The following is a 23,870-nucleotide window of genomic DNA, read 5'->3' on the forward strand; positions in this document are numbered from 1 at the left end:
CAGGGCCGGTGCTTTATCCATTGCGCCACCTAGCTGCCCCCATTGTTATTCTTACCATACTGCATGGCCTCTTGAGTTCCTCTTTAAAATATTGTAAGAAAAATCTATTGCTATGATCTTTCTCATTTGAAAAATCTTACTTGAAGTTTTTGAGGAAAGAGATGAAGATACGGAATCATGGGAGCACGATCGCTCCCTTTTGACAGGGCTTCTCTTCTCTGACACAGAACCTATTTTCAAAAGAACACACAAAAAAATCAAATGCAACTTGTCTTTCTGAACAGGGAATTATTTTTCTTTTCTAGACTCATTGGTAAAATGTGACCAATCTACTTTCTGCTTTGAAGGTTTCCATTTTCTGCTTTGTTCTTTAAATACAAGGTAGGATTTTAGAGCCTTTCTAGAATCGTTCCGTTCTTCCAAATCTCCAAAACAAAACAAGTATTGACATTATTTCTACCTAATAAACAAGTATAGATTACACTAGGTGGTATTCTCCCTAGCATTTCAATTCCCCCAAAATTTATCAAATACCGGTATTTGATAAGCACTGTTCTCAATAACACAGCAGCTACAAAGTTTAGATGAGACACAACACAGTTCCCTGATCCCAGTGGAACCTACAACTTAATAGGGGGACACTACAGAAATAAAACCACAATATTACAGGATTAAGTATCTTTGAGGGGTACAAACAACTCAGTTACCACTGGAGTAACAAGAAAGGAGGAGGAGAGGAGATGACACTTGATTGGGGCTGGTTAGACGTTCATAGGAGAAGGGAACAGAAGAAGCTCCAATTAAAAGGGAAGTTGAATGTAGACAAAGTTGAAAAGCACAAGGTAAATTTAGGGTATGGTCTACAACACAGTTGAACTACAACACAGAATATAGGAGGGACCAATACTAAATAAGCTTGACATGTAGGGCAAAACCAGATTGTGGAACTAGGACAAAACAAACCAGAATTTGAACCATCTACATCAACAATGGTACATGGTGAACTACGTTAAAAGTATCTTCAGGATTCCATTTTACAATGTGTAAAATACTAACTGGCAAGATCTACCACTTTTATTAAGGAGTTCAATTGGGAAGAAGTCAAGCTACAGATCGAAGGGCCTGCCAGAGTCACTCACTCCATACATGCCCACACACCTTCAGTCACTATCTCTTCGTCTTCATTATCTGTACTGCTCAGCTTCTCCGGGTCACTTTCCAAGACCTCACCTACGGTCACTTTCTCCATGGGGACTTCAGAACTCACAAAATAGGCTGCCAAGCCAAGCTCTTGCTCTAAGGTTGTTCTCACCAAGGAAGATGAGTTTATTAAACGCAGGTCACAGTACCTTAAAGACCTAAGAATAGATAAGAGAATGAGATAAATGGCTCTGGTTGTTCCCCAGCCATTCCCCACCAATCACCTGAAACACTTCCCCAAAATGCTGAGTTCTGAATAGATCAGCAAAAGGAATGGATGGAAGGAAAACAGACAGAATACATGCTCATAGGCTTTTGGTCACCAAAATCAACCCATCAGCATGTCTTCACTGAGCCACTACTGTACATTCACAACTGTGATGGATGCCATGGGAGGCATAAGACAGAACAAGACATGACCCCCCTACTCTTAAGGAGGCAAGAGTCTACCACTATCCTTGACTCAATGCTTCTGTATTCCTTATTACCAATTGGGATAAAGGCCTAAATGGCTGATTCATTGATCTGCAGAAGACACAGAGCTGGGGAAGATAGGCAGCACAATGCACAAACATGACAGAGTCAGGTTCCCAAAAGATCTCTACAGCCTAGAACAATGGGCACAATCTAAGCAAAAGAATTTGCCTTTGTGAGATTTCAGTATAGGTTCAAAAATTCAACCTAAGTACAAGTACAAGAATGGGAAAGGAGAGACTAGACCTAAGTTTGTCTAAAGAGCTTCATAATTAAAAATAATTGTAATGAATGAAAAGAGAAATCATCTGAAGAAACCAACATGGACCTCCAGAGAACCCAGCAACAACATAGACTTCAGAAAGACATACACACACACACACACACACACACAATGAGAGAAAGAGGATGGACACAAAACTTTGGTACCATAAGAATATCAAGAGTACTGAGGATCAGAATGATATGAGGCTCAAATTGAAAGCTGTCAATTATGAAAAATGTAATCCAACTATAGAGAAAGAACTGATGGTATCTGAATACAGCTTGAAGTATAATTGTTTTTGTTAATTCCTCTTTCTAAAGTTATTTTGTCTGTTTTTTTTTCCACAACCTGATTAATGTGGAGATGTTCTGCATGATTGCACATATATAACATATTGAATTGCTTGATTTCTTAGGGAGGGGTAGGGAGCAAGGAAGAGAATTTGGAACACAAAGTTTTTTTTAAAAATCAATGGAAAATTTGTTTTTACATTTAACTTGGGGAAAATTCTAAATAAATAAATTTTAAAGATGAAAAATAAAAAAGCTAAGTAAAAAAGTTATATCAATGGAAACAGGAGAACTAAAGAAAAGACAAGACCACTATTAGCATAGATGGGATGATGACAATTGGTAACAGAGAGAGAGGGAGCAGAATAGCTCATTGTTTTTATGTTGCTTATGCCTTTTCTAACAAAAAGAATGAACACAGAAATAGAAGGATAGAACAAAAGTGGAGAATAGGGAGATGATACTGAAGTCAAGAATAGGAGAACACCTAGGGAATCCAAATCACCTGACCCAGATGACTTTTGTCCCCAGGTACTGACTGAAATAAATGGAAGGTATAATTGCTGAGCCACTATTATATATATCTGGAAGATCTCTGAGGACTAGAAAGGTACCACAGGTCTAGGGATAAGGAAATATTGTCCTGAGTTTCAAAAAAGAAAAAAAGAGAATATAATAAGTGGTGAAGTACAGATATTAATAGTTAGCATTTTTGTAGTGCTTTACAAATATTAACTCATCTAATTTTCTCAATGACCCCTGAGAGAGAGGTATATTATCCCCATTTTAGAGATGAAGAAACCAAGGCAGAGGTTAAGTGACTTGTCTAGGGCCACACTGCTAGTAAATAGCTGAGGTAGAATTTGAACATGGATCTTCTTGACTCCACGTCCAGTGTTCTATCTGCTGCACCACATCATAACCAGCTCTTAGCTCTTCTGACTCCAAATGTGATACCTGTTTCCGCTATATTACACTGCTCCATCTAATTTTAAGAAAAAAAAAAAACAGCTAAGTGGCACACTAGATAGAGCACCAGGCATGAAATGAGGAAGCCCTGAGTTCAAATTTGGCTTTAGACACTTATTTACTAGCTGTGTGATCCTGGGCAAGTCACATAATTTCTGTTTTCCTCAACTGTACAATGGAGAGAACAACAGCACTTACCTCATAGAGCTGTGAGGATTCAATGAAATAATACTGCCAATCACTTATCACAGTACTCGGCACAGAATGGGTGCTTATATAAATGTTAACTGTTATTGTTATCATCACTATTTTTAACCAATCAAATAGCACACACTTACTAGCAACAGGGTAAGCACTAGACCTGAAAAAAAAACATGAGTTTGATTCTGTGTTCTTAGACTTATCAGCATGACTTTGGGCAAGTCACTTGATCTTCATGAGCCTCAGTGTCCTCCTCTATAAAATGAGAATAACAATATTCGACATCAAAGGATTTTTATTGTAAGGATCAAAAGAAATCATCAGTGCATAAATTTAGGGCTAAAAAGGATATTAGACATCATTATCCAAATGCTCATTTTACAGATGAACAAACAGGTAGAGAGAGATTTAAGTTTCTTGACCAAAGCTGCATAGGTTTTAACTGTCTGAAGTAGGATTTGAAATCAGATCTTCCTACCTCCAAGTCCAGTACTTTATTCACTTTGCAACACAGCATCTCTAGAGCAGATACTAAATAGAAAAGCATTTTTCCACTATAAAGAACCAAATAAATGTAAAACATTGTGTAATATAGGTTGTACTCATGTGCTCACCTTGGCAAGGATTCTCCATGAGGATCCATTCCACTAAATATTAATATGCAAGGCAGCCCCTCTAACTCGAGGTAAGTCTGAGGCCTCCATTCTGCATCTTCAATTTTCTGCCATATCTGTCACATAAGAAAAAGCCAGTTGTCAATGCCTTGAACTGGTTGTAATAACCTATATTTCTATAGTGATTTACAGTTAAAAGCACAGGTCTCACAATAATCCTGTGAAGCAGGTAAAATAAATAGTATTACTCCCATTTTACAAATGAGAACAATGAGGCCCAGACTGGTTCACTGACTTGCCCAAAGTTATACAAGTAGTAAATAGCACAGCCAGAATTTGAACCCAGGTCCATTGACTCCAAATATAATTTTCTTTCCACCAATAAGAATTTGCTGATTTGAATGAAACCATGATAACCTACTGTTTCATCTGTAGTTTCGAATTTCTAGATTGATTATATTATCTACTTTGTCATTCTATGGAGATAGGCCTATAGAAATAAAGCCATGCTTGGGTCTGATTTGGGGGGGGGGGAGCCTCCAGATGAATTTGTCTTTTAATTGTAATATGAAAACTATATAGCCCAATATGTTTTGCCTTCACTGCTAGAAAGTGACTTCCTAAGTGTTAGAATTTGCTTATTATCTAAAAAGCATCTACCACTCTGGCTTCCTTCAGAATCTCTTTTCTGTCATATCTTTAAATGTCCTTTCTTAATCTATATAAAATCCCAAATTCATTCAGAAATATACAGTACAGTTCTTAAACTTTAAATTTTTTAAAATAATAAACATTTTTATTTATAGTTTTGGGTTTCAATTTTTATTCCTCTTTCCCTCTCTCCCCTCCCCGCTCCCTGAGGTGGCAAACAATCAGATATGGGTTTTACATGTGTGATTATGTAAAACATTACCCAAATGACTATAAAGAATAGATATTATCGACTTCCAGTGTAATAAGATAATTCTTGCTACAAACATTTAATATATATATATATATACCTCATTTTTTAAATTTTTCACTCCCCAAGTTTGAAGTTAATAATTTTCTCCATATAAAAGGCAAACATGGATACCCGTGGATAATAAAGTCATTCAAATTAGCAGCCACCTACAAATCTAAAACTTAAATAAAATTAGACTGAACCTAAGAAAAAATGGGGCCATGTAAAATATTTTAAGGAATCATGGCATGCCTGCAAACATACATCTTGCCCTGGATGTCTTCTGCTTTTATTGTCTTGTGCAGGGGTTTGGGGGGTTTTTTTGGATGGGGGAGGGGGAAAGAGGAATACTGAACCCACGATTTCAATAGACGAGGGAATTTACAGTACGGAAAAGTCTTAGATATTATATACCAATATGCCACAACATAATAATGTCTTAGACACAACTTCTCAGAGAATAACCTAAGGCACTGAGATGTTAAATGACTGGCTTATGAGCACACAGCTAATACCTGTGAGAGACTGGAAGGAATTCAACATGATCCTGCTGGATTCTAAGGCTAGCTGGGTTCTGCTATCTATTATGTCATACTGCAGAATCACTGATATATTGATACACAAAGATATGTATATGTTAAGTGGATTCACTGGGGGCATGGGTAGTCATTAATGGTTCCAAAGCCAAGTTGATATAAAAAGTCTCAAGTAAAATTCCCCAAATTCCCCAGTGATTTATGTTTGGACTGAGTTCTTTAACATTTTCTAATATATATATATATATACACACACACACACACACACACACACACACACACACACACACATACATATACATGTATGTGTTTGCATATAGATATAGGAAGGAAGGAAGGAAGGAAGGAAAGGGAAGGGGTGGGAGGGAAGGAGGGAGAGGAGAGGAGAGGAGAGGAGAGGAGAGGAGAGGAGAGGAGAGGAGAGGAGAGGAGAGGAGAGGAGAGGAGAGGAGAGGAGAGGAGAGGAGAGGAGAGGAGAGGAGAGGAGAGGAGAGGAGAGGAGAGGAGAGGAGAGGAGAGGAGAGGAGAGGAGAGGAGAGGAGAGGAGAGGAGAGGAGAGGAGAGGAGAGGAGAGGAGAGGAGAGGAGAGGAACATCTTATACTCAAGTCCTCTAATGCAACAAACTCTGGTAGATCCTATCAATAAGGTTTCTAGCACGGAACTAGTCACTGATCAGGGCTAGTAAAACATAAAGAAATTCATCACCAGAAGGTTGACCACCAAGTGATAAATTTTTTTCTTTTTTTTTTCTTTTTTTTGGTGGGGCAATGAGGGTTAAGTGACTTGCCCAGGGTCACACAGCTAGTAAGTGTCAAGTATCTGAGGGTGGATTTGAACTCAGATCCTCCTGAATTCAAGGCTGGTGCTCTATCCACTGTGCCACTGGGCTTCCCCCTGAAATTTTTTTCAACCACAGAAACACATGAAATCATCTATCAAAATCTAGCTTGTGACACAGGGCAATTCACTTAAATGCTCCCAGACTCAGTTTCTTCATCTGTAAACAGGGATAACCACAGCACCTACCTCAAGGCTATAGTGAAGAACAAATGAGATAACATCAATAAAGTGCTTTCCAGACTTTAAAGCATTATATAAATGTTAAAGCTATTATTATTAATAATATATAGGGCATGGGGGGCAGCTAGGTGGTACAGTGGATAAAGCACTGGCCTTGGATTCAGGAGAACCTGAGTTCAAATCCAGCCTCAGACACTTGACACTTACTAGCTGTGTGATCCTAGGAAAGTCACTTAACCCTCATTGCCACACACACACAAAGACTCAAGGTGTTGGGGTTTGGGGGCAGCTAGGTGGCACAGTGGATAGAGATATATATGTATGTATATGTAGGGCATGGAAGGTATTAGGGACTGGGATTGGTAGGGAAAGACATATGCAGGGAGGTACATCCACATGAATAACCAATCAAACAAAAACACTTCTAGATTATAATTCTCACTAGTTTTGGGAGGATCCCCATGGGAAAAAATCAAAGATACTTGCATTACTGGAATAAATAATAAATTAGTATGTTTAACCTTTGCTTTAATACTTCACCAATTCCTTTGATCACCAGCTCCAATTTTGTTTTTGTTACCTTTTTTTAGCACATTTGTTACAGATTAACATTAGGGCTTTGCTTATGACATAGCAGATAAGGATACCACTTCAGAGTAAATTTAAACAATTCTAGCCACAGATAATTTTAACTTTTAAAGCAATATGCATTCTCATATATAATAAACACAATTCTCATATATGGTTTAGTGGTATATATAGAACATTCCCCACTAAACGTTGCTCCTTTTCCCAGGTTTGTGTTGAAAGTCAGAGGGGACCCCTTCCATATTCTGAAAACACATGAGTTTTTGTCCCCCAACCTCCACCCCAAGTTCTGCCCAAATATTCACTAATGAAACCATATTCATAGACTCCTCCCCATTTCCCAGTTTCAAATGCAAGATGAGAGGGTTTGACTATGAGTCTATGGAGGTGGGACCATTAGTTCATTTAATACGTAAGCATTTATTAAAGCACACGCTATGTACACTGTGGACAGTTTGATGGTTCAGTGAAAAGAGTGCTGGGCCTAGAGTCAGGAATGCATGATTTCAAATCCAGCCTCAGACACTTACTAGCTTTGTGACCCTGAGCAAGTCACTTAACCTCTGATGCCTTAATCCACTGGAGAAGGAAATGACAAACCTCTCCAGTATAAATTTGCCAAGAAAACCCCATGGAGAGTATGGTCTACAGAGTAATGAAAAGTTGGATACTACCGAAGAACAGCAATGTACACTGTACTTGGTAGTGGGGATACAGAAACAAAAATAGTCCCTGCCCTTGGAGAGCTTACATTTTAATAGAGAAACCAACACGTATGCAGAGAAGTAAATAGAAAATGCACACTACATCAATACATTCTTGGTTAGGACTTGCTTGATGGACCCTGAGCTCTCTTCCATCTCTTAAATGGTAGACATAATCCTCCTCTAAGCAGCTGCCCTCCCCTTAAGGAAGCTCTGGATCACAGCAACAAAAGAATGGTTCATAGGATTTAGTATAGTTAAGGATCTTGGATATAATATAGGCCAACCCTTTCATTGCACAGAGAAGAAAACTAAGAGGCAGAGAGAGAAAGTGAATTAGTTATCCAAGGACACATCAGTGGTAAAAAGAAGGACCACTGTGTGATCCCAAGTCTTCTAAATAAACCTTGTACTGTTTCCTTAGGCTCACCCCAACTGTTCCAAAAATGGCTCAAGACTGAAAGAAAATTCTTTTTTTAAAAACTTTAGTAATTTTTATTTGGCACTCCCATCAAATTCACAGAAAGCCATGTTCACATGAGATAAAAGGAAAAGGACCAGGTAATATGCTAGGTACCCACCCTGACAGTAATTCCATCCACACACACACACATCTCCTCATGGAAGGAAGGAGGGAAACAAGCCTAACGTTGACTTACCTTTAGTTGTTCCACAAAGTGTTTCCCAATGGTGATGGCAGAATTGGGGTTCCCCAAGATGATCTCAAAGTGATCTTCTAGGGCTAGTCTTTCCCTGACATGATAGAGCCGTTCATAAGCCACAGCAGCCAGGGGGATGCAAGGAATTCGGAGCACGACCATGAGCCCGTGCCCACAGGCACACTGCTTAGAAGAGTTGATGAGGTTCTGGGTGATCTCCAGCGTCTCCACAGATGTGTAGTTCTTCATCTGCGACAGGCCACTGACGGCCATCAATGCTGCAGAATAATGCTGCACAAGAACAAACGTCCTTATCACTGCACTATGTAATCTGGGAAACCTGAAGATAAGAAGAAAACACAGTGACCTAGGGAGCAGAGAGGCTGGGAGCAAGCACCCCAACCCCCTTCTCAGCCATGATTTTACTAAACAATCTGCAACCCATTCAATACAGTTCTAAAAAAGGGAGTGATCACACAATCAGGAAGGCAAGATAACTCTATCTGTGGGGTAAGAAAGGCAAAAAAGGCTGCCTAGAGTTATAACTAAGGGTTGTAACGATTGGAATGACGCCACCTGCTAGAGACTTACTGTAGGAAATCCCTGCCATGAGGAGAAGGCCTCTGAGGGCAAGGCCATGTAGCTTTTCTTTGGCATCAGGAAGTGGCGTTTGCTTGTGGGAGGAAGAGGGGGTGAGGCTGGCTCTCTTGCTCTCTTTCCTCAGGACTCAGGTGGAGAAGGGAGCTAGAAATGCACTCTCCCTTTAATAGATAGATGAATCTAGGCTTTTCTCTCTCTCTCTTCACCAAATTCTTATCCTCCTTAATAAATGCTTAAAGGTCTAACTCTTGCTAAAGCTTATAATTTATTGGCAACCACTCATTAGATATTTGAGACAGTTTAGCTAGAATTTTAGCCCCTTACAGAGTGTATGTTTCACTCCCTCTCTGAGGCTGTGTACAGAACATAGCTAAAAGCAGAAAGAGCTAGAGTCTCTGGGCTACCATTCAATTGGCCGTGGTGGTTGGGATGTGTGTTTTAGGAGAGAAGATAGAGCCTTTACCATGACAGAGCCTTGAAGCTCTATGAAATTGATTTCCTTGGGTTTCTTTTCCCCTTTGCTTATGTCTGTTCTCCCTTGTGATAGTGTGTCTTATGCCATGAATCATACTGTTTCCTTTCATAGCAGGAGAGGCCATGGGTAACCTGACAACCTAACATTGAATGGTGTGGCAGTGTAGTATAGTAAAGAGAGTACTAGAATTGAAGTCAAATGACCCAAGTTCAAATCCAGAATCTTAGTACCCATAAACCTTGGGCAAGTCACTTGAACCACACTCTCACTTTTTAAATAGCAGTTGGGGGGCAGCTAGATGGCGCAGTGGATAGAGCACCGGCCCTGGAGTCAGGAGTACCTGAGTTCAAATCTGGCCTCAGACACTTAACACTTGCTAGCTGTGTGACCCTGGGCAAGTCACTTAACCCCAAGTGCCTCACTAAAATAAATGAATGAATGAATGAATGAATAAATAGATAAATAGATAAATAAATAGATAAATAAATAAATAAATGAATGAATGAATGAATAAATAAATAAATGGCAGTTGGACTAAATGCTCTTCAAAGTCCTTTCAGGCTCTAAATTCTATGATCCTCTGACCAAGATACCCTGAAAGAAGAAGTTTTTAATGGCTTCAGAGACTCACTAACCCTGTTAGCATTAATAAAGATTAAGGGAAGGGTGGCTCAGTGGATAAAGCACTGGCCCTGGATTCAGGAGGACCTGAGTTCAAATCTGGCCTCAGACACTTGACACTTACTAGCTGTGTGACCCTGGGCAAGTCACTTAACCCCCACTGCCCAGCCCCACCCCCCCCAAAAAAAAAAAGATTAAGGGGGAAATAGTGGTTTTGTTTTCCCATGTAGTAAATAGTGAGGCTAAAAGGTCCTGCTCCTTAACAAGGATAAATCCCTTAGTGTTTCTGGAGTGTTCAGAGTGGTTACTTTACAAGAACTGTTTATGATTCAGAATCTAACATGGTAATTTGAGAAATGTAATAAACTATCAAAACCGGGAGTAGCTCATGCATTATAGATATACTCATTACAACCAGGAAAGGACATTATAGACATAGTTCATCTTAGCTATATTTTTCATTCCCCAGCAAAGATAATAAATATTTGATATTACTGTGTATAGGGACCCTAATAGTAATAAACAAAATTATTTTAATGAAGTTATTCTAGAGAGTTAACACCTTGCAGGGCTCAGCTGCCAAATCCAACTGTAAGGCCTTATCCTCGTTCTTAATGACGAAAGCAGAACTTTTCTTTTAGAGATACCTGTGCCCAGGACTCTCTGTAATAAAGGAAGCTGCCTTGATAGTGGGCGAAAAAAAAAGAGGCTCTCTACTCAGAGGATCTGCGTTCAGATTTTACATCTGACACTTATTACTTATGTGACCTGTAGCAAGTCACTTCGCCTTGTTAAAGGCCTCAGTTTTATCTGCAAAATTAAGGGGTTTGACTACATGTCTTTTGAAGTCCATTCCAGCTCTACAGCTAGGACCTTATGACCAGGGACCTAATAAGGCAATATCTTGAAATAGGCTGGAAAGTAAGGACATCTGAGTTCTTTATCATCATCATTATCATAGCTACTGACATTTATATGGCACTTACTGTGTGCTAGACATTGTGCTAAGTGCTTTATCATCATCATCATTATCTCATCTGATCTTCATAACAACCCTAGAAGGTAAGTGCTATTATTATCCCATTTTATAGATGAAGAAACTGAGGCAAATGGATTCGGTGACTTTCCCAAGGCCACACAAAAAGGTCACATTTGAACTCAGGTATTTCTGATTCCAGGCCCACTGCTTTATTCACTGTGCCATCTAGTTGCCCCATTAAACAGATGATCATGAATTTACTTTCTGTCTTTCTTTCAGTTATTTTTTTTAATTCAATGAGAAATGGTCTATGGGCTTCACTGGAATGCCAAAGTGAGCCATGACCCAAAAAAAGATTAAGAACACCTGCTGTAATGGGCACTGTTACTCCTATTCTTACAGATGAATAAAATAAGACTAAGAGAAATTAGGTGATTCATCCAAGATCATACAGCTAGAATGATGTCAAGTCATGATTCAAACCCTGCTTTCCTGGGGCAGCTAGGTGGCGCAGTAGATAGAGCACTGGCTCTGGAGTCAGGAGGAACTGAGTTCAAATTTGGCCTCAGACAGTTGACACTTACTAGCTGTGTGACCCTGGGCAAGTCACTTAACCCCAATTGCCTCAACAAAAACAAAAACAAACAAACAAACCCTGCTTTCCTGGCTTCAAATCCAGCATTCTTTCCCTGCTACCATATTACTTCTTGGACTAGTGCTCCCTCCTCCTACGTCTTATCCCTACAACTATAAAACATCATTCTGGTTTCTGGGAAAATACACAGATCCAAGGTCATAGAGAGACACACACTGCACTATTCACTTTTCATAAAATACCATCAGATACCTTTGCTTAAGCTGCACCCTGGGCCTGAAATTATCCCCTTGTGGAGTATAGATCCTGATTGAACCATACTATTTCTTTTGTTTTTGGTGCTGTTGTTTCTCTATTTTGAGGTTTTTTCTCTTTGCTCTGATTCTTCTCTTATAACATGACTAATGCAGAAATATGTTTAATGTTATTTTATATATATATATATATCCTATATCAGATTGCCGGCTGTCTAGGGGAGGGGGGATAAAGGGAGAAAAATCTGAAATTGGAAAACTTGTATAAACAAATGTTGAGAACTATCTTTACATGTAACTGGAAAAAAAATACTTTTATCAGAAAAAAATAAAGGGAGAAAAATGTAGTCAGCAAAAATAAACAATGCATTGTATCTGATAGTTAAAAGAAAAGTGTTTGCCTAGGAGCACCTAGGTGGCACAGTGGATAAAGCACCAGCCCTGGATTCAGGAGGACCTGAGTTCAAATCTGGCCTCAAACACTTGACACTAGCTGTGTGACCCTGGGCAAGTCACTTAACCCTCATTGCCCCGCAAAAAAAAACAAGCAAACAAACAAAAAAACCTGTTTACCTAGTATCAGCTCACATACATCCAGTGATGGAGACAGCTCATTCTACTTACTACATAGTTTTCATTGTTGAATGTAGTTCCTAATATCATTTATACAACTTTTATTCACCATCCAAGATTTTTTAAGGTACCTTTTTCCTAATGCCATGACCATTGCTTCAAAAGAACTATCATATCGGAGCAAAGGGAGGCTGTGTCCAGAAAGAGTAGATTCAATAAATTCTGAAAGTCCAAAGTATTTTTTGTTGTCCTGATATAAGTCCATTCCCTGAAACAAACAACATTGTTAGTAATTCAGACACATCATTCAAGGAGACAATGGATCTTGACTGAACCACTATTTGTCATGAAATTATTGATGAATTTGAATGTTTGCTCAATAAATACCAGCTACAGAGTTCCCAGTATACAATTTTACTGTCTCCTTTCTACAATAAGCATAAAAGCAAGGAGTATTTAATTGAGTACAGGGCCAGTGTAGTATGATGCAATCATATTATGACTTTTATAGAATGACTATGGTACGGAGAGTCAGGGTGGCATAGAGGACAGAAAATGAAGAGTATGAGAGGAATAATAAGGATAAAGCAGGAAGATTTTATAGCAGTGCTGTGGCAGGAGAGAGTAAAAGATAAGTCAACTACATGGGAATTATTAACTCCCCAAGTGGGTAAAGGAGAAAAGTACAAGATCTTATGATGACAAGTCAATTAGAAAATAGCCCTTCTATACCTGAAGTGATAGGGCAATGTTCTCATATCATTTTCTTGAGACAACCCACACTGAATGGCAACAAAATTAGGATCAGTAGCCTCCTCCAAGAAAAGCATATCTTTACTTTTTATCATGCAATTTGTTTTAAGAAAGGTCTTTCCACAACCATTCATTTTACATAGATAACTTTAAGTTGGATTTAAAATGTTTCAATCAACTACATTGCTTTAAAGCTACTACTGAAATCTAAGTTCATTAGGATTCCAGTGGTCCAATGATACAGTGATATGATGAATTCTAGATATAGATAGATAGATGGTTGGATGGATGGATAGATGGATGGATGGACGGATGGACAGACGGAAGGACGGATGGACGGGCGGATGGATGGAAGGATGGGTGGAAGGATGGGTGGGTGGAGGGAGGGAGGGAAGGAAGGAAGGATGGATGGATGGATAGATGAATGGAAGGATGGATGGACAGACAGATTATAGAAAATATTATATTATATACATGTATATATAGATATATATTTTTATACATGGTCAATGTAGGAATTTGTTACATGTTTGTTAAAAAGGATTTTTCCCCAATGAGTGAAAAAAAGGAAATTAATTTTTAAAATAATTCTAAGTTTATGATAAGATATTTTTCTATAGAGCTGCAAACATCTTGTAAATAATTCTAGTCAAAACAACCCACATTACAACTTTACCAAAATATATACTATTAGAGTAAAAACCTAATTTCTAGAATTCAACCAGAGCTCTTAAGTAATCAGAAATATTTCCATATTTTGTTTTAATTAAAAGTGCAGATGATGATGAGTAAACAGGCTGATATCAAGGCTTTGACATTTTTTTCTAAGATCAACAACCATGTTATTCATGACATAGCAATCCAGCCCTGGCCTTGGATTCATGAAGCTTGAGTTTGAATCAACACTCAAACATGTACTAGCTATATGAATAGTGGGCAAGTAATTTAACTTTTCTGACCCTCAATGTCCTCATCTGTAAAATTACAGGGTAATGGTATCAAATAACAAGGCTATTATGATACCCAAATAAGATAATGGATATTAAAGCACTTTGCAAACTATAAAGTGACATAGAAATGTGAATTGTCATATTATTATTGTTTTTGTGATCTCCTACACCTTCTATATACATTCCTTTATACTAAGAACTAAAGTTTATATCAAGACGACCTAAGGCCATAGCAAGACACTAGATCATCAGACATCTAATTGATCAACTCTACTAGATTCAACTTAATATGATAAAAAAGAAATACTATAGAAAGGTTTTCAAAAAGTTGAATAAAGGGGCAGCTAGGTGGCGCAGTGGATAGAGCACCGGCCCTGGAGTCAGGAGTACCTGAATTCAAACCCGGCCTCAGACACTTAACTAGCTGTATGACTCTGGGCAAGTCACTTAACCCCAATTGCCTCACTAAAAAAAAAAAAAAAAAGTTGAATAAAACAGAGTGAAAGATAAGTTCTGTTGGACTATAAGCTCCCTGAGGCCAGAGACCACATATGCCCCTCTGCACCTAATATTCTGCTTTGCATAGAGCAAAATAAAAAACTTTTAGAGTTGGAAGGGACTCTAGCTTCTGAGGCCATTCCCCTCCCTTTACATATATGGAAAACTAAGCCCTAAGAGGTTATGATTTCCTTAGTAATTTCAGAAGCAGTAAGTAGTAGAATAGAGATGTGAACCTAGCCCTTCTGAATCCAAAGTCAGTGTTCTGGCTACTATGCCATACCTCCACCAACAAACATTGGTTGAATGAATGAATGACCAAATTCCTTGAGTTTTAGGGAATCCAATCAATCACCACCACCATTACCATGCCACTCCTAAAGTCTTTTGGTTATTTGATGTTCTACCCCATATCATTTCTCTAGGCTCTACTATAAATACTTTAAGAATCATAAAACTACCCCAGAAATGTATCTCTTACATTACTATAGGAAGCAGGCCAATGGATCTCATTGTAAGGACTGATCAGGGTGTGCTGAGTCTGTAAAGCATATGGGAAGGAGGTCACATGGAGGGTCACAATGTTGGGTGCTTCCTTCACCTCTCTGCAGTTGAGTAGTCGATCAACAAGTCCTACTGATGGTTCAGTTTGAGGATAGAGGTTATGAACAGCACTGCTGGTATTGGGAAAGACGAAAAAGGGAAAGGAAAAAAGAAGGACATTTTTAATAACACTAAAACAAACATGGTAAGATACTTGGTCACTCAAAAAATATAGTGAAGCTTTCCCATTTAGTTTCAAATCCCATTCACTTATTGTCTCAAAATCTTCTCCAGAAAGTTGCCAAAAAGCTAGGAGTAGCAAACCCAAAGACAATTTTAAAGTACTTACCCTAAATTGAAGCAAAATTAAAACCTTGTTCCTTATCCAACCATCTATGCCTCAAAATTGTAGCCCCTTCATTAAAAGACAAACAACCAAAAAAAAAAAAAAAAAAAACCTCCATCTGCATACCAAGGTCATTTTAATTGAGTTGAGTTTTCCAGGTAAACAATCTGTCAATCAGCCAAACAGCTGCAAAACAGGGGTAGCCATGTTGATTTCTTGCTCACGAATTCATGGAACAGGAAATAAACAATGCATATTACTGCCATATATTCCTGATAACCAAAAACTCTGAGTCTCTGCTCTTCAGTCAAAAGTGGATTTATATATGCAACCAATCAATTACAGAGCATTTAAGCAATTTGTACTGGGCACTGTGCTAAGTTACAAAGACAAAAATATGGTTCCTGCCCTCAAGGAATTCACATGGGGAAGACAATATGCAAACAACTATGTACATGCAAAACATTTGCAGTGAAAATGGGAAGAAACCCAGAGGGAAATTTGGAGAGGTGGGGAGAGCTTCCAGGAGAAGGTAGAATTTAAGCAGAGTATTGAAGAAAGCCCTATCCAGTAGTTTGATGTGCCCTAAAAAAATGTGGCTGCAAAAATCTGTTAATTATCTTTATTACATAAAATCTATTAGTGAAACAAGAATCATCCAATTTCTGATTGAGGTTTTTTGTAAACAGGTTTAAATAACAAGTAACTGGGAGAGTAGAGTGTAGAAAAAGGGACATATAGAGAAATAAGAGAAGATATTTCCAGAGTAGTAGGTTAACATTAACATGAACAATAACAGAAACACTGACAAGTGCTTGGGTCAAAGGCTTAGGACCTTCCTTCCCACTCTTCACCTCCCAGGTCAGAGAATGAGGCTACTCAGCATGCACACTTCTCCAGGCCAAGGCTGCCAGGGGCGATTCAAGTGGTCAGCACTTAGCACAAAATAAGTCTCAACAATACCTGTTGACTGATTTTCTAACACTCCACTTTTACTGAAGAATAATTTTAAAGAAAGAAGCGAAAACAGAAGAGGAAGGAGGGAAAGAGGGAGAAAAGAAAAAGGGAGAAAGACAAAAATGCAGAGACAGAAAGAAGAGAAACAATAAACTTAAAACTATGTTGCTATTTCTCAGAAGTGAATCCTTAAGAATATTGAGACTATTTTTGTTATTCAGTTTTCATCCATCCAGCTCCCTCTACTTCTGGGTAGGAGTAACACATTTATTAGTCATTGCTTTATTTTACTTAGGCCTTACTCTCTAGACATGCATCAATTGCCTTCTCCCTTCCCCTCTGTCATTCCACTTCTCCTACTGCTGAGTTACTCTCAAAATCTCCATTTTGAGGAAGTTCCCAGCCCAGCCATCCTTCACAATCCAGAATTCACTATCATATGCTCAGATTCTCCCCACCCGCACGCAATTCCCTCCCTTCTATGTTTTGTCTTCTTTCATTGGAATGTAAGCTCTTTGAAGTCAGAGACCATGTTTTGCTTATACATGTACCTCAAGCACTTAGCACATGCCTAGTACATAGGAAGTGCTAAATAAAGTCATGTTGATTTGACACAACTAACTTGTCTTCTAAAATCCTGACCCAATGGGCAATGGAATTTGAGTGAGTGATGAGACATAAAGTCCAAGATGTCTGGTCAACTTTACATTGTTCTGTACCTCCTGTGGATCTGTCTGTAATATGTTTGATAGGTTTGTTAATGTTTATTTATGTATTTATTTGAAAATGGTCTTACTCCACAAAAAGGATAATAATAATGCCACTGAATTGATCAGACCACATGAGTGTTCAATTCTGGGTATCACTCTCTGAGGGTTATTAACACACTGAAGTATGTCTAAAGGATGGTGACCAGGACGCTAAGAGTTCTTGAAATCATCTCACATTGAAGAAACTGGCTCAAGACCAATTTAAACAATATCCCTGAGAAGTGGCTATTCATCCTTTCTTTCAAGACTCCCACTGAGAAGGAATCCCATTATACCTCCCAAGGCAGCCCATACTATTTTGGGCTAGTTTTAATGATTAGGAAGTCTATGACAAATTTGATTGAATAAGATGCTGAATTGTTTTTCTTCATGTTAACTGAGAACCCAACATGACAACGGGGTTTAAAAGAGAAGGGATTTGGGTTACACATATGAATGGACTTCTGCCCATCAAGAAATAAAACACTGGGATGGTTTATCAAAGACAGTGATTGTGGTATGATTCCTTAGTCCCTGGGAACCAAAAAACAACTTTTGTCCTGGCAGAAGAGGCTGGGACTATAAAGGGGGTATCTCTAAAAGGGCCCTGGCATTTCTGAGCAGATCCCTAAGCATCTGAGAGTCTAAGGACCTAGGAAAAAATCTTGACTCAGTCAATAAACATTTATTAAGCACCTATTTTGTGCCATTAACTCAGTCTACTGTTGAGCTAATCTTCTATTTCCCTTAAAGGTAAGATCGACACTAAGATAGACTCTAACAGCCTGTTTTCGAGAGTATCTATAGTGAAGGTATAATCTCAGGCTATATTTTCCCGGATCTGCTAATATGCTTCTGAGCTATATGAATGTGCACAAAGGGAATACAAAGTAATCTGAATGAGTCCATCTAAGCAAAATTTAATTAGGAAAGTAAATCTGCTGCCAAAACCATAATTAATTATGCAATGCATTCCTATGTTTCCTATAAAATAAATGTTTCATTAGTATGAAAAAACTGAGTTGACTATGTTTAGGATAGACTGTGACCTTTTAGAAGGCAGGAACTGTTTTTAAAACTTACTCTGTAACTCCATATGTTTGTAAAGGTATAGATATCCTATAGGTATGCAATAAAAAACCTGATAGCTAACCCTTTAAAGGTAAACTAGAAAGAAATCTTGTGAAGAAGTTTGCCTTAGATAGGAGGGGGGAAAATAAAGAAGCTTCAAAGACCAGAGGCACTCAACCACTAATGAACACACTTATCTGTGGATTATTTGTTGTTGTTCAGTTGTTTCAAATGGGGTTCTCTTGACAAAGATAGTGGAATGGTTTGCCATTTCCTTCTCCAACTCATTTTGCAGATGATGAAACTGAGGCAAATGGGTCACACACCTAGCAAGTGTCTGAGACCAAACTCAAGTATTCCTCACTCCAGGCCCAGCAAGCTATCTAAGCCACCTAGCTGTTATCCATGGATTACACAGAATACAAAACGACACCTAATCTTGTCTGTTTCTATTAATATTCTTCCCAACTAGACTGTGAACTCTGTAAGGAGAGGGACTCTTTGTAGTTAATAGATGACATTTATAATGTGCTTTAAGGTTTGTAAAACATTCTCAATCAATCATCCCATTTGATCCTCACAACTATCCTATAAGGTACTACAGACATTATTCCCAATTTACAAATGAGGAAACCAACATCCCAAACACCTAGAATTTAAGTAACTACTCCATGGTCACATATCTAATGTAAGAAGGTCTTGAATCCAGGTCTCTCTTGATTCCAAGTTCAACTCTTTCTATAACACTATTAAACTCCCTGAAGGCAAGGACTTGATCTATCTTTCCCATTAGATTAGAAACTCAAAGGAGCAGCTAGGTGGTGCAGTGGATAGAGCATTGGCCCTGTAGTCAGGAGTGCCTGAGTTCAAATCTAGCCTCAGACACTTAATACTTACTGTGTGACCCTGGGCAAGTCACTTAACCCCAATTGCCTCACTAAAAAAAAATTTTTTTTTAAAAGATTAGAAACTCAAAGGCAGAGTCTTCCTTTTTCCTAGTGGACTGAAAATTCCCTAAGGGCACATACTCTACACTGTGGCATTTTGTGATCACAGATAAGCAGGCCCTTTTTACAATATTTTTCACAATAAACATCTACAGAAGATAATAATAATAAAAATAAAACCCAAGATCTTAATAAGAGTATTCTTCACACACCTTGGGTTTAGAAAACAATTTTTGATAAATATAAGCAAAATGATTAGGTTATGTATTATCAAGTCAACATCATAGATGTTAAATTAAGACCTTTGAAGGGGGTCAATTTTTTTTCTTTTCTTTTCTTTTTTTTGGGAGGGGGGGGCATGAGGGTTAAGTGACTTGCTCAGGGTCACACAGCTAATAAGTGTCTGAGGCCGAATTTGAACTCAGGTCCTCCTGAATCCAGGGCCAATGATTTATCCACTGCCTCACCTAGCTGCCCCATGGGTCAATTTCACAAATAAACAGAGACCCATACACCTTAAATGAACAAGGTCACAACTCAAGTCAGTTCTGAGAGAGATTCATAAATCACAGCCACAAGTTCTCTCTTCTGTGTTTAGATTCCAAGTACTCTACACATGCATCAAATCAGGTCAGTCTAACACAGACAGAGGGAAATACAAAATGCCATCTTCAACGTGACCTTGTATTATAAAAACATGCTCCTTCAAATCACTCTGATACCTGGAGGCATCACAAAGGCAACACTAGATTCCAAAAGCTACACTAGGTGGAGTGTGAACTTTGGCTGATCTAAGAAAGCAAGAATGCTCCAAGTATGGGCCTGGAGACTCAATTGTCATCCATCAAAGAAAGTGCTCTTTCTGAGTACAGAAAGGTTTATAGCCAAAGCATTGCCCAACAGATGTTTTGGTTTGTTTCTAGAGGATATGACAAATGGATGGAGCATGGTGTGGTACAAGAGCCAGGCACAAAGCCAGGAAGAGCTGGCTAAACATCTTGTCTCTGGTACATACTGTCAATGACCTTAAGTAAGTCAATTACCTTCTCAGTAAGTCTTTAAGACTATAAATTACAGAGAAGGATTTAGTCTATACTGATAGGAGTTTCTTGACCTGGGTTCCCTATATCAAAGAAATCACAGGTCCAATGATTATTTCTATCCTACAACTGTAGAATAGATGGAAATACTTGTACCAATGAAATCCCAGATTTTTTAGTGGAGTTTAAAATATACATAAACAAACAAATACAAACACATACACATACATACAAACACGTATACGTTTGAGACCACTATCTTTTGATATGCTACAGTACCCTCTAGTGGAGAGTCAAAGATCACAAGTCAAGATTCTTGTCTTCTAGCTGCAGCTGTGGGACCATGTGCAAGTCACTTAAACCAAAAGGCTTTTTTTCCTCAACTATAAAATCTGTATACTACCCCCAGATAGGAATTGCTGGGATTTGGAAACCTAGTTAGAAAGAATAATACCTAACTAGTAGAATAATAAAATTTTATTTAATCAATTCAGTTAAAATTTTTTAAGCAATGACCTTAGTAGTCCTACTAAACAAAGATGTTTTTGTTTTAACTGCCTCTTTTGTTATAGCTATCATAGTAAATTATAACAGACAGCTGTGGGCAAAGAGCTTTGTGAACTTTAAGATGTTCTATAAATGAGTTATTGACATGGCACAGACACAATAACTCAATTTTTCCTACAAAATATACCTATCATTTGTTTAGCACATTATCATTTTCTTTTTGTTTGTTTGTTTGTTTTTTGTTTTTTTGTGGGGCAATGGGGGTTAAGTGACTTGCCCAAGGTCACACAGCTTGTAAGTGTCAAGTGTCTGAGGCCAGATTTGAACTCAGGAACTCCTGAGTCCAGGGCCGGTGCTTTATCCACAGTGCCACCTAGCCGCCCCACACATTATCATTTTCACTGTGTTCTGACATTCATTGCCTCATTTTAGCATCACAAAAAATTTAAGAGGTAGGCAAGTTATATATTATAATTTCATTTTGCAGATGAAGAAACTGAGGCACAGAGAAGTTAAGTTACTTACCCAAGTCACATGGCTAGGAAGTAGCAAAGCCAGATCTTCTGCTGCCTAGGCCCATATTGATATGACCACACCTTACTGCTTCTCTTATTCATGAATTTACTTGCAAACATAAGTATGGTATAGTAAAGAATGTAGGGTTTATTCAAAGACACCTAAGTTCAAATCCAAGCTCTGATCTTTGGAAAGTCATCTCTATGATCCTCAGTTTCCCCCTCTTTAAAATGGGAATGATCATATGTGTGTGTGTGTGTGTGTGTGTGTGTGTGTGTGTGTGTGTGTATACTATATTACTTATTAGGGTAATTAGATGAAAAGTACCTTGCAAATTGCAAAGTGCTGTATAAATATTAATTAATAATAATTAAAATCAAGATGCTCTATTTTAGCAACTGTACCTACTCCTTCAAGTGTGAGTCCCACATATTGTTTCAGAGAAAGAAAATTTCAACCCCACTAGAAAAGCAACTCATCTTACCTCACAAGATCCCAGTGCGCATGGTCATGGATTAGGACAAACAATGTGTGAGGGTTTTGAAGAGAGTTTTGCAGAAAAACCTTAAATTTGTTCTGGGCCTCTGCATCCAGTTTCACTACATACTGCTCTACTCTCTGTTTAGTCACATGCTCCTTTTCCAAGCCAAGTTCTAGCAAAACTCCTAGAAGAAAATAAAACTGCATTAGGGAGTCCAAAAGGAAATTCGTACTCTGGAGATCTAGTTTGAATCCTGGCTCTGCTACTTAGTACTGCCTGTATGACCTCGGTAAAATCCAATCATCACTCTAGACCTTAGATTGCTCAACAGCAAAATGTGGCAGTTGAACTAGATCAGTGGTTTTCAAATGGTGGTGTAGAAACCCACTGGGGTCCCCGAAACCCTTTCAGGGGGCCCATAAGTTCAAAACTATTTTATAGGTCATACTATAATGTCTATAGATATAATCCACATAAACAGAAGTTCTTTGTGATAGAAGTACAGTCCTCAATAACTTTTAAGAATGTAAAAGGATCCTGAAACCAAATAGTTTGAGAACTGATAGACCAAATCTCTAAAATTCTCTTGAGCTCCAAATCCAATGATCATATGTTTATCCTGCCATTAGCCAATAGAAACTATAAGCTACAAGCATTTTCTAATGGCTAAATAAAAAATTTTAAACTATTTCCAGTTCCAAGAGAGGACAAAATGAGATGGAAAGCTGACAACATCCAATGAATTATTGTAGCTCTGCCTAGGCCAGATCTCCAATACAAGCATTCCTAAAGTCTCTCATATTCAAAAACAAAATTGAGACTGGATTCTTTTGTAGTGTGAAAAGATAAAATGGAGTAGAGAAAGTCAACATCTCCAACAAGAGTCAACCTTGAAGATCCCATATACCTGAATGCCAGAGATGAAACAAGGTCTGTTGATAAGTCACTTCGGAGGGTGGTACACAGATCAGAAAATCCACTTTTTCAAAGGAGCCTAAATCCAGATTCTGAGTGCTGGAGTCAGCAATCGAACACACATGGGAGAGGAGCTTCTGGGCCACAGCTAACTGCAAGGGACGAATCTGATGCCGTTCAAGACCGTAGCCTGGGAATCAAGGCAATTCTGTTTAAGTCATTCCAAGCCAGTTCAATGTGACAAACATTTATTAAATGCCTGCTGCTATATGTGGCACAATGAATACAAGGATGGACATAAACCATACCCTACCCTCAAGGAGCTTACAATCTATCTGAGGAAATGAGACAGTGACTAGAACAGCTAACAAAAGTTAAAATGAGAAGTGCACAGAGGAAGCCAAGAAGAGAGGTATGATAAAATCAGGAAAGGAGGGATTATTCCTAACAATGAAGCTTCATGGAAGAGGTAGCATCTGAGCTGGGCCTGGAAGAATGGAAAAGTTTTCATCGGAATGAAGCGAGCAGAACCAGGAGAACATTGTGCATAGTAACAGCAACATTGTTTGATGATCAGCTATGAAAGACTTTGTTTTTTTCAGCTATACAATGATCCAAGACATTCCCAAAGGACTCATGATGGAAAATGCTCTCCACATCCAGAAAAAGAACTGTGGAATTTGAATGCAGATTGAACTATACTATTTTTACTTTTTGTTTTGTTTTTTTTTTTCTTTCTTGAGGTTTTTTCCCTTTTGTTCTGATTCTTCTTTCACAACATGACTAATGTGGAAATATGTTTAATGTGATTGTACATATATAACCTATATCAGATTGCTTTCTGTCTTGGGGAGGGGGGAGGCAAGGGAGAGAGGGAGAAAAATTTGGAAGTCAAAATCTTGTAAAAACAAATGTTGAAAACTGGGAAAAATAAAATGCTATTAAGGGAAAAAAGCTTTCATCAGGAAGAAATGAGAAAGGAATGGAGAATGGATTGCATAAATGTAGATGCGAGAAGAGGCAAAGCAAGATTAAT

The 23,870-nt window shown here is 38.3% G+C and overlaps 1 protein-coding gene across 2 annotated transcripts in view; it reads right to left on the reverse strand.

Annotated features, from left to right (window-relative positions):
* GREB1 (growth regulating estrogen receptor binding 1) overlaps window positions 1-23,870 on the reverse strand; it is a 147,822-nt gene that overhangs the window by 53,405 nt on the left and 70,547 nt on the right. The window contains exons 13-20 of one of the 2 annotated variants that reach the window (XM_043987596.1): window positions 22,827-23,024; window positions 21,923-22,103; window positions 15,244-15,436; window positions 12,693-12,829; window positions 8,465-8,804; window positions 4,014-4,129; window positions 1,159-1,358; window positions 141-230 (exon numbers count right to left, since the gene is read on the reverse strand). In XM_043987596.1, the coding sequence (XP_043843531.1) occupies window positions 141-230; window positions 1,159-1,358; window positions 4,014-4,129; window positions 8,465-8,804; window positions 12,693-12,829; window positions 15,244-15,436; window positions 21,923-22,103; window positions 22,827-23,024 (1,455 nt within the window). Of the gene's footprint in view, window positions 1-140; window positions 231-1,158; window positions 1,359-4,013; window positions 4,130-8,464; window positions 8,805-12,692; window positions 12,830-15,243; window positions 15,440-21,922; window positions 22,104-22,826; window positions 23,025-23,870 lie in introns of both variants that reach the window. The other variant, XM_043987595.1, reaches the window with a different exon arrangement.

Source organism: Dromiciops gliroides, chromosome 2 (assembly GCF_019393635.1).
Source record: "Dromiciops gliroides isolate mDroGli1 chromosome 2, mDroGli1.pri, whole genome shotgun sequence".
Classification (NCBI taxonomy): Eukaryota; Metazoa; Chordata; class Mammalia; order Microbiotheria; family Microbiotheriidae; genus Dromiciops; species Dromiciops gliroides.